The following is a 17329-nucleotide window of genomic DNA, read 5'->3' on the forward strand; positions in this document are numbered from 1 at the left end:
TAACTATGGTGGGGGCAGCCTCCAGGACCTCCCATGCTTTGTCTACATTACCAGCTCAGGTCCTAGATAGATTAACAAAGGCGGGTAGTAGGGGAGGAATAACATTCTGGTACCGCTATTTCCAGTCCCTGGTCCCAGCCTCCAAGACTCCGACTCAGGCACGTTGGGAAGCAGATATTGGTATGACTTTTCCCTCCAGCAGTGGGAAAAGATCTACATTTCCTCACACCGCATGTCTAGATGCATCAATCACACCGAAATGCATGTTAAGCTCCTCAATCGGCTCTCTCTCACCCCGGATCGCCTTCATAAGATATGGCCAAGTCAGTCTAAATTCTGCTGGCGTCAATGTGGTCAGATAGCAGATGTTTATCATGTCTTTTGGACATGCCCGGTGATCCAGACGTTCTGGGGCGAGGTATCCGCTTTGATTTCGGAGGTCCTGCGAGTTTCTGTCACTCTTGATCCGAAGGTAGCCCTCCTACATATATATCAGCCTGTGATTCCTAGCTATAAGCGCTATGTATTAGGACACATACTAATAGCCACTAGAGCAGCAATAGCTCAGAACTGGAAGTCTCCTACTCCCCTCAGCATCACTAAGGTCGTGTCTAAGATCCAGTATAGTTTTGTAATGGAAACAGCGATGTGCCCTATACGTCATCCGCCTCCAATCCAATTTTCAAATGGTTTAGCTGGCACGAATATTTTACAGAGGGCACCGGTAGAGCACAAGTAGCTTCAAATACTTCACCCTCTCCCTCCCCAGCAGCCCTCATCGTGGAACCCCAGCCTAACGAATAGGCTCTGCCTGTGTGTTATCTGAGCTACCTAGGTACTAATATCTCCGCATCTGGTGTACTATGAGAAAGACCAATGTGTATATTTTATTTCTGCCTCTTAAAGTAACGTGCATGTTATAAGATCGCTGTTTCAACTGAGTGACTCCCCCCCCCCCCCTTTTTTTTACCCTTTTGTTTGTTCCCTCAACTGTGCCTGTCACCCTTTCTTTTTTCTGTACCCCATTTAACTTTGAAAAACTCAATAAAAATTTATTCAAGTAAAATCTAACTATGGTACCCCTATACATAAGCGTGCAAAGAGAACCAATCATTGTCTTTTCTGCATCTTTCTGGAAAGGTCTTTATTACATATAGCTGTTATATTTCTTTAAGGATACATTATAGCACAGACTAATAAACACCTCTTCAACATCACTTCTGTCAATCACAACATCACTGTCCAGACTTTCTGCATAATATGTCACCCTTTGTAACCTCTTCCACTAGATCGAGGAGTCGGTCCGCTCTATGGTCATGAGATATGGCAGCCGCTTGTGGAAGCTACGTGTACTTCAAGCTGAAGTGAAGATCAACATCAGGTTAAATCCAGTAGGCAAGGCCATACCTATCCGTCTGTTTCTGACAAATGAGTCTGGTTACTATCTAGATATGAGCCTTTATAAAGAAGTGACAGACCCCAGCACTGGACACGTGAGTAATACAACATTCACCAAAATAAGTAAAAAGGGTCTGTTGGTCCTCCCAGCCCCCCTGAACAGACTCTTCATTTGGTATACGTTTTCACAATTTTGAAATATAAGAGACATGGGTTTGCCTATACTGTTCAATTTTTTCTGCTCTAAAATTTTACTCTGAATACTGATTTTCCTATAATTCAGACTCCTGATGCTCCCTCGCTTGTATCAGGATACGTGGAAATTGGTTTTACCATTGTTTACCATTGTTGGTTTCCTGCCATTGGGGGACACTGTGATACATTAGGGTACAGTAGTGGGGCTAGGAGTTTAGGCACTTATCAACTTCTTCGATCTTCACTCTCCTCGTCTACTATGCCCCTCCTCTGCTGTAGATACCTCAGTTTTTTCTAAGTGAGTCAGAAAAGTTGATTTTATGGTGAGTAAAAATCTACTTTTTCTGAGCAGGGCAAACATCATGTTATGTGTTCTGTGTCAAAATGGTGGGGGTACTCGTTTTTCTTGTAGAGTGGCGGACTTCCTCTTACATAGCTACTACTGTAAATACACCCAACCTATATATTTCATGCCAGTGTTCTTTATAAATTAAGTATGTTTACATTGCATGTTTGACTTGGCATTGTAAACAAACATACAGCTGTGATATAGTAGATAAGTACATGATGATTAAAGTCCACATTCTTAGCACACATATGCCATATTCTCCAATTGTGCAAAAAATGTAGTAACTTGGAAACTTAGAAAATATACAATGACACTTGGTTATAGCTAAAACTGACTATTACTGGGTGTTTAAGCATTTAGGTTGTATATGTTATCTTGTATCAATTTTATTTGGTCTACAAGAAAAAAAATAATTGAAGGATTAACTCAAGAAAGTCATTGGAGAAACGTGTTGTGTGCCTGTGACCACGTGGTACTTGGATAAGACCTTTTATGTATTTATTTGGAAATCACTGTGTGCAGTAATATCTCTAGTAAACGAATGTAGCTTATTAACGCACATAATGTACACCTGTCTTTGTAACAGAAGAGTTCTGTAAACATCATGACATAATACTCATTCATCTTTTCCTCTTGTGTATCTGGTTTGGCAAACAGTACATTACCTGCATGCAGCAAAATATTTTACTGGATTATTGAAGCTAAGGATCTCTGCTTATTGGAATTACAATTTCATTTCAGTTGCATTGCTTGTAGTCACATTGTTTTCCCCTTAACAGATCATGTTTAATTCATATGGTGATAAGCATGGACACATGCACGGGATGCTGATCAATACCCCCTATGTGACCAAGGATCTGTTGCAGTCTAAAAGATTCCAGGCTCAGTCCCTAGGAACCACCTACGTGTATGATTTCCCAGAGATGTTCAGGCAGGTAAGGCAGATAGTGATATTTTGTTATGATAGATAAATCTGTGAATTTGTCTGTTTTCTGGTCAGTAGTTTCAACCCTCTAATTGTCATTTTATAAGTTACAGGTGTTATGTGCAAACCTCTCGACAGTCTTTCTTTAATTACAAGTTGTTGTGATTTCTTTTTCTTTTCTTTTTTTTGCAGGCTTTATTTAAACTCTGGGGTTCAGGAGAACCTGATGTCACAGATATCCTCACCTACACAGAGTTGGTCCTTGATACCCAGGGTCAGTTGGTTCAGATGAACAGGTTGCCTGGTGGAAATGAGGTAACTCATTTCATTGTACACACTTGTTATCTTTGATCAAGTACATAATGAAATACATCCTGTCATATAAAGAACCACCATGCTCTGAATAAATAGTTCAGCTATGATGGCTTGTTTTTCTAATGATAATAGGGCCCTATTTAAATAGGCTTAACAATTTGGTTGAACACATGAAATATTGTAAAAACAATAGGAACCCGATTATAGCTCACTGGTTGCACAATGCAAAGCGCCATGATTTTGTTGCACCTATGTGTCACGTCTAGCACCCATCCAGGTGCACACCTACTCTCCACTCTCACCATACACCTTCGCAAACTAAGGGGCATATTCAATTACGATCCCAATCCGCGGGATCGCGCCGGAACGGCCGCGAACCTAATCCGCGGTACCGCATTAATGTGGATTTTCGTTCGCAGCCCATAGGGCTGCGTACGAAAATCCGCGTTATTGCGGTACCGTATTAACGGCCGTACTGTGCATTTTCCGCGGTAACGCGCGTTACCGCGGATCGGATCGTAATTGAATATGCCTCTAAGAGTGCTGCTAAAGTGCTTGTGGCCCTTTACTGCTTTTCTTTTTACATTGTTTAAAGTGTCGGATGAGACCTGTTCTCCTCCAGTTCTTTTACAGAGTAGAAATGGAGGAATGCCCCTATAAAAACCATACTCTCCACCCCTTTATGATTTCAATAATCTTGGCATGGACCGCCCTTACGCTACTGCTCTTGTGCAATTGCCACCATCTTGCTCGGCACTCCAATGTGAATTGGTGTAAATCTAGGTTCACCTGTGCAAATCGAGCTATATAGTGTATTTAAATATGATTACACACTGCTCCTTGGTTGCTGTTATTCTTTGTATATTACCCCCGTTGTGTAAGGCTTTTCTGGTTTAATAAAACATGGATGACTACCACTCAGTTCTTTTGTAAAGGGATTTAGTTAATTTTCTATACTGAAGCTGCTATGTCTGTTTATCAATGAATTATAGGAACGTATACAAGTATAACTAATAAAGATGTTACTTAAAAAAATAAAAATAAGAATAAAATATTGAAATGTAGAGGACAGGTATGTAAGCATCTTGAGACAATGACTTACTTTATGGAACCTTGTTGATGTACTACTCCTAGTGATTTAGCAGTCACAGTGCATCCAACCTCAAAAATTGGTTTTATTTACATACAAAAATAAAAATAAGTTAGGCAATGTATTAACAAACTTGACTTTTTTTTGCTTGCTGCGTCTTGTTACCATTACAAAATATAATAAAAAGAGGATTGACAAACCATATATGCCAGTTGTATGTAACTTTGTTTTTTCTATGCTGCAATAAAGTTTTTCAAGTCTTTATTTGTGCTCTATATTAATTCTCTCTCTCTGTATTAGGTTGGAATGGTGGCGTTCAAGATGAAGATTAAAACTCCTGAGTACCCAATAGGACGGGACATCATTGTAATCTGCAATGACATCACCTACAAGATTGGCTCTTTTGGGCCAGAGGAAGATCTGCTTTTTCTGCTAGCTTCAGAGCTTGCTAGGAAGGAAGGGATCCCACGAATTTATATTGCAGCTAACAGTGGTGCTCGGATAGGACTGGCAGAGGAGCTCAGACACATGTTTCACGTGGCTTGGAATGACCCCTCTGATCCTTACAAGGTGAGTAAAAGGGACTGATATAGCATATATTTCAGGCCGTTCATAAGTGTGAAATGGTCTAGATGACAGGTGTACAGCCCCCTTGACAAGTGTGGATAGGAGAACTTTTGGAGGGTCCTTTCAGATAAGTAGATTTATTTGCAGGAATTGATTACCATTCTTCAGATTTTTTTATTTTGTTCTCTGTCAGCAACTTAGTTTGTGTTTGACCTAATGCACTAAATAAAACTTTTAAAGGGTAATTTAGAGTTGGGCGCATTTACAGGCGTGAAATGCATGCCACAAAAAAGCGCTTTTACTTGTTTTTTGTTTTCAATTGCACATATCCGCATGCAGATATATTTAGAGCGCATCGAAAAACTCTTTTATTGTGTCATGATGTGGCGGCATACTCATCACCCTGGCTTGTACTTAACTCTTACACGCTCCTTCCTGCTCCTGTTCTGTTTTTCCAGACGCAAAGAAAGCACAAGTCAGGGCTATAAAAAAATCTAAATATGAATGCAAGGAAACACATTTATGTTGCGCTATTGCAGTATGAAGACGTGTATTTTATGCTAAGTAATGGGGCTTGCCTCTAACTCTAATTGACCCCCTTAACCTCCAGTCTCCGTGGTTTAAAAAGTGATCACTTGTACAATGTCTCTTCTAACATAACTGGCTGATGCCTTCCTTGTCACTCTCCAGGGTTTCAGGTATCTGTACCTGACTCCTCAGGACTATACACGGATCAGCTCTATGAATTCTGTGCACTGTGAGCATGTGGAAGATGAAGGTGAATCAAGGTAAAGGTTCTCCTGCAATGTGCCCAAATTATATTATACGGTTACAATCAATCCAAGATTTCTTTACAATAAGCGGTTAAATAATGCATTGATCCTAACTGCATTTCCTGCTGTGAACACAGTCCATTTACCATAATTAGCGTGATTTTGTTGCCTCCTTATTGAGTATATGATAGATGGTGTCATTTAGCTACCATGTATACATGGGGGGACAGTGTGGTAGCCATGGAGACCTGTGTCTGACACTGATGTAAATTAGAGATAGAAAGATTTCAGACAAAACAATGATAGATTCAGCTCCATATATAAATATAAAAGTGCGTAAATCATTCCATAGTGTATTTCACATGATGACATGTCAGGTAGCAAAAGATGGTGGCACAAGATCAACTAGTTACCCAATTGTTACTGTCATAGACACCAGCTGATATTTTATTGGTACTTGGATCAAATGTGCTAAACCTTTTTCAACACATGACCCCTAAATCACAGTTGAATATCTCCCAGACCACAAACCTCAAAATCTTCATGTACATCAAGGAAATAATGACTGCAAAGCAGGATACATGTGGTGTGACGGATGTAGCAGTAACATGTAATTATCTGTCATGTGTGGAATTGTGTAAAACAATATAATTAGTGAGCCAGACATATCTCAATACAGCCTTAAAGTAAGTAATTATTATTCACAATATGGTCAAGTGTAAATATACTGCACAGGAGACCATTTTATCCAGACCCATGTCAATGAGATAGATTCGTCTTTCCAATATATACAGCTCCATGCCAACATAATTGTCCCATGTCCACCAAACACAGCCCCATGCCACCAACATAATAAAGAGAACTGCATGGTATTGGCATTGGAAACACAGGGCAGACACTTCCATTATTGTCCACTTTCTGACACTGCAAATAGTAAGCAATAGCTGATTGCTGTTAGGGAATCGCAGCTTTTTTGTGTTTTGTTTTATTTTTAATAAAGCTTGTGTTGTGTCCTGTCCTGTTAGGCGCAGGAGGCGTGCAACCCTAAAAATAATTCTAGGATATCAGTAGGGGTCCTACTTGATGGTTGTGCAGTCTGGAGTCAGGCAATTCACTCAACCTTTATCTAAAAATAATGTACAGAGGATAGTTGTATCTTGTCAGCTGAAATTACAAACATTATTCCATAAGCTAATACATGTTGAAACAGCATATTCACATGCCCATTTGTAGGTATTTTCTATTGAATCACTTGCCGTTGGCATTGTAAGCTCTCCTGCCAGGAATATTGTATGCATGCTTCTTCTCCACAGGTATATGCTGACTGACATCATTGGAAAAGAGGAAGGAATTGGAGTGGAGAACTTGAGAGGATCAGGAACAATTGCTGGAGAATCATCCCTGGCATACAATGAGATTGTTACCATTAGCATGGTATGTGTCCTCTTCTGCATGTCCTGTTTTGACCTTTATTCTGTTGTTCTGATCAGCTTATGCAGAAATTCTCATGCTCTGTTTCCTTTTAGGTGACTTGCCGTGCAATTGGCATAGGAGCCTACCTGGTGAGACTCGGCCAACGTGTTATACAAGTGGAGAATTCCCATATAATCTTGACTGGTGCCAGTGCCCTGAACAAGGTCAGATACCATTCTGTGTATTTAATACTGTTTTCAAGACTGTTCATGAGCTCCACAATGGGTATGATTTGACTGTTTTGTCCTATAGCCCTAGGCCTAGGGTGCTTTTTGGGAGCCAACTGGTGTCTAAAAGGAACATTGTATAAAAATGTGTTTATAATGAAACCTTCTCCTGTTTAAGGTCTTGGGTCGTGAAGTGTACACCTCAAATAACCAATTGGGAGGAGTACAGATCATGTGTAATAATGGTGTGTCTCATACTATGGTGCCTGATGATTTTGAAGGAGTGTATACCATTCTACAGTGGCTCTCTTATATGCCACAGGTAAGATACTATTATTCTCCTCTATAATATATAGTTGATATTTAATAAAAAAATGAGATTAAGATCTGTTGAAATTAAAAAAAATACATGGAGAGCTGGTATGATGCAAAGCATGGGGTTTACTCCATCAAAATGTTTTTCACTTACACCATTGTCCTGTATAGATCATTTTGACAATGATAACCAAATCTAAACACCTGGGGGTAAATGTATCAATATGCGGGTTCTTCAACACCCGCGTGTTCAGCCTCTTCCGCGATTAAATTTCAAGCGGCGCTGCATTGTAAAGGGAAGTTAACCCTTTACAATGCAGCGCCGCTTGAAATTTAATCGCGGAAGAGGCTGAACACGCGGGTGTTGAAGAACCCGCATATTGATACATTTACCCCCTGGTCTTTGCTGAACTTGTAAGAGGGTTTGTTATCTGTATACAGATACGGTAGATTTTAAAAAAAAAAACAACTCAGGACACTCAACATATATGCTTCAGCTGCCATATCCGGTGCCATAACTTGTTATTGTCACATGAATGATCATTGTTTTTCCCTTGTTTTTATCTGAAAGCGTGCGAGCATCAGGTGATATTATGTAAAACTGCATACAGCATAAGTGTTAAAAATATAATTGTAAGAGCTTGCTGAACCTTTATAGGAGTGTGGAAGTAGGAAGGTGTGCACACATTGGGCCTGAGTCATTAAGGCACACATACTGAGCGCATTGTGCGTTCATTTTAAACCACACGTAAATCAGATCTCCATACTCCCAAAGTTAACAAGGAACGGATCTAATGATACGTGTGGTGTTTACTATGAGTTACTATAAACGCACAGAAAAAGAGAATTTTTATACTTGCGATAAATCCGTTACTCTGATTCCATTTGGGGGACACTGCTACCATGGGGTTGTATGAGGGGAGCGTGGAGTTGGCACTTAACTAGTTAACTTGTTTAATGTATCAACGCTGACATACCCCTATCCTCTGCAACCCACTGTAGCTCCTCAGTTTAATTATAAAGCCCCAAGGAAGATAGGCCAAACAACTAAAGACCATACAGCAGAAGAGCAGAAGGGAGGGAACGCAGTGTCCCCCAAATGGAATCGGAGAAACAGATTTATTGTAAGTATAAAAATCCTCTTTTCTCTTTCATCCTATCTGGGGGACACTGCTACCATGGACACTTTCTGAAGCAGCCCCCCTAAGGGTGGGACCGCTCTGACAGCCCGGCACGTAGCTGTAGATGCAAAGACATGGAATTGATAAAATTTTGTAAAAGTATGGACCGAGGAACAGATGGCTGCTCTGCAAAGTTGGTCAGCTGAGGCCCCATTTCTCGCTGCCCAAGACGCACCCACTGAGCGGGTGGAATGGGCAGTAAGTCGACCTGGCACAGGTCTGTTAGTACTGATGTAAGCCTACCTAATGGTTGCAGTAATCCATCTTGCAATAGAATGCTTTCAGGCTGGCCATGCTCTTTTATGTGAAACAAAAAGGATAAATAAAGACTCTGTGCGTCGAATGTGGGAGGTCCTCCTCACATAAATTCAGAGAGCCCTGACCATTTCCAAATACTCCCATCGAATTTTGTCTGGAAGATGATGCCCCCGTCTGAAACACTGGAACCACAATCTCTTGGTTCATGTGAAATGCCGATACCACCATTGGCGCGAACAAAGGAATAGTCCGTAAAACTGCTCTGTCCTCATGAAAAACCAAATATGGCTCACGACAACAAATGGCTCCTAAATCTGACACTCTGCGAGCCGATGCAATCGACAGAAGGAACGCTACTTTCCACGTTAAGAACCTTGGATCTGCTGAATGTAACGGTTCAAAAGGAGGCCCCTTAAGCATGTCGAGTACCAGGTTGAGATCCCATGGTGCCTTCTGCGGGACATAAGGCGGTTGGATATGCAAGACTCCCTGCAGAAACGTCCTAATATCTGGCATGTCCGCCAATCGAAGGTGAAAGAAAAACGAAAGGCTGATATTTGTACTTTTAAAGAGCCCAAAACGGAGACCTGCATCCATGCCATCCTGGAGGAATGCCGTTAAACGAGGAAGACGAAAGGACGACGTATGGCAGGGCTTATTCTCACACCACCTCTTATAAGTGCACTAGATGCGGTGGTAGATACGAGCCCAAACTGGCTTACAAGCTCGCAACAGTGTGTTCACAACTCTAGGAGAGAATCCGCTAGACCACCAAATGCTGGCTTCAACAGCCATGCCGTTAGTCAGCCGAGGCAAGTCCTGATGGGAATGGGCCCTAGAGAAGGTCGTCTCGCAGTGGAAGATGAACTCGACCTACTGCCATTGAGATAATGTCTGCATACCATACTCTCCACGGACAGACGGGGAGCCACTAGTATCACTGGGAGTTCCCCTTGCCATACTCGTCTGAGAACGCGGTGAATCATTGGTATGGGGGGGCAGATATCCCTACCGGAAGTCCCATGACATTGTCATGAGGTTGAGGGCTACCGCCCTAGCGCAGAATTTTGGGACCTTCCTGTTGTGCCTTGACACCATGAGGGCCAGGTCCGGGAGACCCTATATTAGGATCAACGACTGGAAGACCTCAGGATGAAGTGACCACTCCCCCAGCATCACTGCATGACGGCTTAGATAATCTGCCTCCCAGTTCTGGATGCCTGGGATGAACACCGCTGAGATTGAGGGAACATTCTGTTCCGCCCAGGTGAAGATCTGTGCCACCTTTGCCATTGCTTCTGTACTTCTGGTTCCGTCCTGTCTGTTGACATAATCCACTGCTGTGGCATTGTCTGATTGTAACCTGATCGAAAAACCCTGACGCATGGTCTGGGCCCCCCGAAGAGTCATTCAATTCCACAATGTTTATAGACGGAAGACTCCTGAGTCGACTAAAGGCCTTGAAGCCGGAAGTGAAGGGCCACAGCCCCCCACCCCCTCAAGCTGGCGTCTGTGGTCACTATGATCCAGGACCACGGGGCAAAGGACCTGCCTACCACCAGGTGATCCTGGACCAATCACCACTGAAGAAACACCCTTGGTTTGGAAGACAAATGTATCCTCTGGCGTTCCAACTGCAGATCGGGACCTGACCACTTCGTTAAGAGGTCCCACTGAAAGCAGCGGGAATGGAACAGACCGTAAGGACTTGTCTTGAAGGTAGACACCATCTTCCCTAGGAGACGCATGCATAAGTGAATGGTTGGACTGGGAGTTGCCAGGACCTGTGCAGATACTTCTCGTAATGACCTGGCCTTGTCCTCCGGAAGAAACACCTTTTGTTCTCTGGTGTCCATGATGAGCCCTTAGGAAGGTCACCCGCTGGCAGGGAATTAACTGTGATTTTTTTAGGTTTATTAACCATCCATGGTGCTCCAGGATCCTGATGGTAAGAGTCAGGTGCTGTTGCAACAGATTCGCAGATGTGGCCTTGATAAGCATGTCCTCTAAATATGGTATTATTTTGACCCCTGGAACGAAGACATGCCGCCATCACTGAAATGATTTTTGTGAACATCCTGGGCGCTGTGGAAAGGCCAAAGGGGAGTGCCCGGAATTGGTAGTAGACTAATCTTACCATAAATCTGAGAAGTGATTGATGTTCCTCTCAAATGGAGACGTGAAGGTAAGTGTCCTTTATATCTATTGACGCTAATAATTTGTTGGCCTCCAGTCCATTGATTACTGATGGGAGGGACTCCATGTGAAATCTGTCCACCCTTAGGTGTAGATTTAACAATTTTAAATTTTAAAATGGGTCGGAATGATACATCCGGCTTCAGGACCAGAAACAGGTTTGAACAGAAACCTTGTCTTTTCTGGTTGACTGGAACAGTTCAAATGACTTCTACAGAAAGAAGAGAAGCGACACAGAGCCACATCGCCTGTCTCCTTTCTGAATCGCTGGGTAAAGATGTTGTAAAGAAGTGGCGAGGGGCTGGACCTAACAGGTCTATTGTGTATCCTCTCGTTATGATCCAGTGAATCCAAAAGTCTTTGGAGGACGCTATACACTGTTCCCTGAACAGAATCAATTACCCCCCACACTCCTGCTGTCGCAAGAAGGGGTGGATGACAGTCAGGATGCCATTTTTCCGGACCTTTTGCGGACGGGAGTCTCGTAGAGAGGGAGGACCTATCTCTGAGAGTCCCCAGCGACCAGTCAGTGTGCCTGTACTCGTCTGACCTCTAGCAAAGGAGCCTCCACGAAAGGGCTGCCAAAACGAATTAAACCGAGTAGGTTTTGCCTAAGGAACATTGACTGGCAGAAAAGTACTTTTGCCACCAGTGGCCTGGTAAATGATATTGTCCAATTCAGGCCTAAACAACATTGCACCTGAATAGGGTAATGTTTCAAGTGATTTCTTAGATTCTGTATCTGTGTCCCAGGACCTCAGCCATAGAGTCCTTCTAGCTGCTACCGCTGAAGTCGATATGGAGGACAAAATAGAGGTTGCATTTTGGGCTGCCTCATGTAAGTATCCAGACGGCTCCTTTAGATGTAGGGCAAGGGGAAGCATATCTGACTCCTGCAGTCCTTACGCCATCTGTTCTGCCCATGCTTCCATCGCTCTGGCAACCCACGCTGATGAAAACAAGGGCCTGAAAGAGGTGCCTGCCGCTACATAGACTGATTCTAAGTGACCCTCGACCTTGCGGTCAGTGGCATCCTGCAGGGCCTCTGTTCCCGGCACCGGAAGCGTAGTGTGATGAGCTAAGCGAGCTACCAGAGTATCAACCTTTGGAATCTGTTCCCAGTGGGCCAGGTCTTTTTTCTGTAATGGGTACAGGGAGGGAAATCTCCTTGGAATAGTAAACTTCCAGTCCAGCTGTTTCCAAGCTGCTTCTGTGATGTCTGTTAATTCCACTCATGGTGGAAAACAGGTAGCGTGTCTTCTCATTTTTTTGAAAAGACTGACACGAAGATTTGCATTCATCCAAATCCATAAGGTCTAGGGCTTGCCTGACTGCCAAGACCAGATTGTCAATGCCCTGATATCTAGGGGATTCTTCCGGGTCTATGACCTGCGCAGAATCTGGGTCAAAAATAGACTCACCCTCATCTTCTGATGATCTCTCAGAATCAGAGAGGATTTGCAGACCAATGCCTCTTATCTCTAGAAAGTATAGGTCTTGGTGTCTAGAAAATGGTTTAATCTATCTAGGCGTCTGACCAAGGGTGAGGACCAGGCTGGTTCTCCAGAGCAAGGGCCTGGGTTACTGAGAGAGGATGATGGACCCGCCAAAGCACTTCAGATGACCCGGCAGTCACTGGCATCCCTACTGTCACAGGGAGGGCAGTTTCTACTGAAGCGGTGGGGAGAACAGCAGAAACCGCTGTTTGTCCCGTAGGCTTAATAAGCAGTTGTACTAGAGTAGTAACCGACTGCTCCAGAGAGAAGATGCCCATGCCGGTTCTTCCAGTAGTGGTAGTACATTAATCTGGGTCTGCGTAGTGTGTGTCCCTGTGTCAGTCAGTACAAAGTGCCCCCGGGTTCTTTTGTCCAATTGGCAATTTAACTTTACATTTTGAACAAGTGAAATATTTTGTAAGTGGTGCTTTCCCCTTATCAGACATATTTTTAAAGGGAAAACACACTGAAGCAAAAGAAATTCAGTCACACAAGATATAGCTTGAATAATTACAAGTATACTAACTAGTCTATGACCATCAAAGTTGTATCTTGTAACAAGCAATATGAAAAGATGTAACTTGGCTAAGTAGAATACAATATATTTTTAAACTACTTGCAATACATTTAACAAAATATATTCCTCTATCCAATATGAGTGTAAAGGTATATAATATTGTTATAGATTGTAGAGTGTGATAGGAGTGTGCTCTCTCCCTTAGATTGTACGCTCCTTTGAGCAGGGTCATCTCTCCTCCTGTCTTCACCACTTTTAACTCTGCTCTCCAGCTACCTTGCCCTCCTCCTCCCCGTTCCCTCTTACTCCCTCCTCTCCACTCTGGGGGTTTCCCTGCCTTCCGTGCCCTCTTGGGCTCCGCCGTATGCGGGACCTTCCCCTCTCCCCTCCCCCGCTCCTCTAGCTGTGCTTTGAGCTCACGGAGTTACTGTGCGTTTTGTTTACTGTATCGTGCTATCTCACCTTTGTATTGTAACTTTGTTTGTCCCTGTATGTCGCTACGGATACCTAGTGGCGCCCTATCAATAAAAATTAATAATAATAATTGTTACTTAGCCTTTTAGCTAAGCCAGATATGCAGCAGAGGAGTCAGTCAGCAGTGTCCCCGCAGGCTGAGGAGAGTCTGCTGTCTTCCCGGGCAATCTCTTGGTGCATAGATGGGGAAGTCCAAGTATGCCATCGCTCCGAATACCGGCGCTCTATGCCTGTCAAGGCAGCGCCGGTATGTTGGGAGGCTGTCTGTGTGAAAGCGGCTTTTCAAACCGATTGTCAGCACTGTTAAATACTGCAAGCGCGGTTATTGAGAGCCGTCCAGCTCTCACAAGACAGTGAAGTGTGACTGCCTAATAGGAGTGTGCTCTCTATCTGTAGAGTACACTCCTCAGATAATATAGCAACAGAAAAAATCTTTACTAAAAGTAAAGGAATAAAATAGAAAATAAAAGTATAAAGCTATGCTAGCAAAAAAAATTAAGCCCAACTCCCTTGGGCACTTAAGCTAAACTGAGGGGCTACAGGGGGTTGCAGAGGGGAGGGGTCTGTCAGCATTGATACATTAAACAAGTTAACGAGTTAAGTGCCAACTCCACACTCCCCTCATACAACCCCATGGTAGCAGTGTCCCCCAGATAGGATGAAAGAGAAAAAATATTAAGCAATTAACGTTACCTGTCAATAATATAGTCCTTTATGATTATAAATGGAAATTGTTTAAAATATTGTTTTTTGGTTTTTTTTTTTATAAATTTTCTTTTCCCCCTTGGAAAAAACATTTATTAGCCTGTCCTTAATGTCTACTGTACATAAAACAATTGCTTCTGATTGCAAACACATGTTTTTGCATACCTCAAGAACTAGTATTCAGAACTTAACCTTGTCCAGCGCTAACATACAGCCTGCACTTTAAAAAAAAACAACATAAAGTGGTACATTGCTCATTGCTCTATACACATTTAATTTGAAATAAATACACTTGCCATAATGTAGGAATGTTATACTTGTCTTCCAAGGATAACCACAGTCCAGTACCTGTCATCTCACCAGTTGACCCAATTGACCGTCAGATCCAGTTTATGCCAACCAAGGCACCATATGATCCCCGGTGGATGCTTGCTGGAAGAGCTCATCCCAGTAAGTCCACTATCTGTGCCCCTTTTATTTGTATAATGCAATTTAAGATTTCCTATTGTTGAAGATAACACAAATATATTTCCTGTAGCTGTCAAAGGCACGTGGCAGACCGGGTTCTTTGATCATGGAAGCTTCATGGAGATTATGCAACGCTGGGCACAGACTGTTGTGGTTGGAAGAGCAAGGTAAGACTACTAAGACAGTCTACCACCTGAATTTGTATCAATAAAAATAACTCTGACATTAATAGCTTTACATTGTAATTCACACTTGTGAGTCATAGCAGGAGCTGATATAAATGTTTACATGTGAACTCTTTGTGTACTTATAATCTATTTGTAGATTAGGAGGAATACCTGTGGGAGTTATTGCTGTTGAGACCCGGAGTTCAGAGATGGCAGTGCCAGCTGATCCAGCGAATCCCGAGTCTGAAGCAAAGGTATCTTGCCCTAATGTCAATATGTTTAAATGTACAATGTCAGATCATTTTGAATGACTATAAGGTAGGCTGAGATAATCGACTTTAAAGAGAACTCCTCACCAACTTCAAAACATTCTTTTTATTTGCTTATTGAAAAGCATCTTGTGCTCTATGTAATAGTCTAAGGAAACCGTTGTGATAAGACAGGTTTGCTTTGTGTGGTGTTTACAGATTCTTTGGGGTTTACTTACCGTCAGTAACTGCTGTTACTGATACTTCTACTGGTGCTGCTTGGCCAAGCAAGACTGCAATAGTCAACTGCACACTACCATGGTGCCCTCAGTTATAGTACAGTCATTGCGACCACCAAGTTCCTTCTCCGCACCTGGAACCGCTTACACTTCCAGCTGGTGTGTTCAACGGCTTCAACACCTATTTGCTGGTGACTCTGGTTAGATCCTCCTGGCCACTTACTTTGAATCTGCTGAGGAGTGGTCTCCTCTCTCATGTATCTGACTGCCTCTCTGCGAACGCCTCTTCAATGTCCTCACGTTTTTTTAAAAATTCACATTGCCAAAAGCAAACTCATTGTCTTCCCTCCTTCTAGATCTTCATTCCACCTTGATCTCTCTATGACTGTTAACAACATCACCATCTCATCTGTTCCCCAACTCTGCTGACTGGGTGTTATAATCAACTCCTCCCCCTCTTTTGCCCCCCGCATTGAATCAATTCAATCTCTTGCCCAATCCAACCATGTAACATCGCCTGTATCCAGGCTTTCTATCTCAGGATGTCACCAAAACCATTATCCATGCACTTATCATTTCTCGTCTTGATTACTGTAACCTTCTCCTCACCAGCATCCCCTGCTCTTACCTAGCCCCCCTTCACTCTATACTTAACGCTTAGTGTACAGAATCTTTTTCATACTCCTTACCCTCACCTACAAGGCCCTCTCCCACTCCATTGCCCCATACATTTCCAACATCCTCTCTGTTCACACTCCCTTCCGTTCACTGCGATCAGCCAATGACAAACGCCTCTCCTCCACTCTGATCACCTCATCCTATACTAGAATCCAAGATTTTTCCTGAGTTGCCCCACCAGTGGAATGACCTCCCACGCTCTATCCGACTGTCCCCTAATTTGTGCACCTTCAAACGCACCACTTAAAACTCACCTGTTCCTCAAGGCCTACCAGCCATCCACCTAACCCTCTCTACATGCTCGCTCTCATCACTTCTCTCTTCCCTGCCCCTTTACTCACTCCTCTTGCGCTAGATCCCCTCCACTGACTCCCCTTTGTGCCTGCTGTCCGTTTGCCCACCCTTTAGGATGTAAGCCCTTACGAGCAGGGCCCTCTTCCCTCATGTCTCTATACCTATTCTTCTGCACCAACTTCACTGTAATGACTATGCCTGGAGCTTTTGTAGTCTTGGTATTATTCGTTTCCTGTTCTCTACTGTTTAGCTCTGCATGGTCTACTGTTTGTATTCTGTACAGCGCTGTGGAAATCTTGTGGCGCCTTTTAATTAAAGAATAATATAATAGTGATCAGAGCGCTGTGGATGCTAGGTTTAACACAGGACAACTTGACCGATGTATTAGAGCTGAATATACCTCCCAACAGTCCCGTCAAAAATCTAACTCAGTACGGTGGAACAGTTCCCTGAGATCAAGTCAGCCTTAATTGAAACAGTTGGGCGGTATGATACTCACAGTCCAATAATCTATATTATGCGCTTTCTCCTGGGGAAACTGAAATTACATTGTGCACAAGGCAGTATGCAAAAAGCAAATAGAAAAACAAATGTTTACCCTGGAGACATATTTTTTGTAGAGAGAATAGTCTGTTAAAACATAAAATAGTTGTTTATAATGTTTATGTGGTGCTTTGTTTCAGATAATCCAGCAAGCTGGGCAGGTGTGGTTCCCAGATTCTGCATTTAAAACTGCACAGGCAATAAGTGACTTCGGCCGTGAACGGCTGCCGTTAATCATTTTTGCAAATTGGAGGGGATTCTCTGGGGGTATGAAGGGTAAGACTGAAACTCTGTAACA

At 42.9% G+C, this 17329-nt stretch overlaps 1 protein-coding gene across 3 annotated transcripts in view; it reads left to right on the plus strand.

Annotated features, from left to right (window-relative positions):
- ACACB (acetyl-CoA carboxylase beta) overlaps positions 1 to 17329 on the plus strand; it is a 115191-nt gene that overhangs the window by 91492 nt on the left and 6370 nt on the right. For all 3 annotated transcript variants that reach the window (XM_075214207.1, XM_075214217.1, XM_075214227.1), the window contains 12 exons: positions 1290 to 1493; positions 2722 to 2877; positions 3060 to 3182; positions 4573 to 4842; positions 5530 to 5627; positions 6926 to 7046; positions 7139 to 7249; positions 7431 to 7574; positions 14724 to 14844; positions 14933 to 15029; positions 15187 to 15283; positions 17172 to 17307. In XM_075214207.1, coding sequence (XP_075070308.1) covers positions 1290 to 1493; positions 2722 to 2877; positions 3060 to 3182; positions 4573 to 4842; positions 5530 to 5627; positions 6926 to 7046; positions 7139 to 7249; positions 7431 to 7574; positions 14724 to 14844; positions 14933 to 15029; positions 15187 to 15283; positions 17172 to 17307 — 1678 coding nt within the window. The remainder of the gene's footprint in view (positions 1 to 1289; positions 1494 to 2721; positions 2878 to 3059; positions 3183 to 4572; positions 4843 to 5529; positions 5628 to 6925; positions 7047 to 7138; positions 7250 to 7430; positions 7575 to 14723; positions 14845 to 14932; positions 15030 to 15186; positions 15284 to 17171; positions 17308 to 17329) is intronic.

Source organism: Mixophyes fleayi, chromosome 1, assembly GCF_038048845.1.
Source record: "Mixophyes fleayi isolate aMixFle1 chromosome 1, aMixFle1.hap1, whole genome shotgun sequence".
Taxonomy (NCBI): domain Eukaryota; kingdom Metazoa; phylum Chordata; class Amphibia; order Anura; family Limnodynastidae; genus Mixophyes; species Mixophyes fleayi.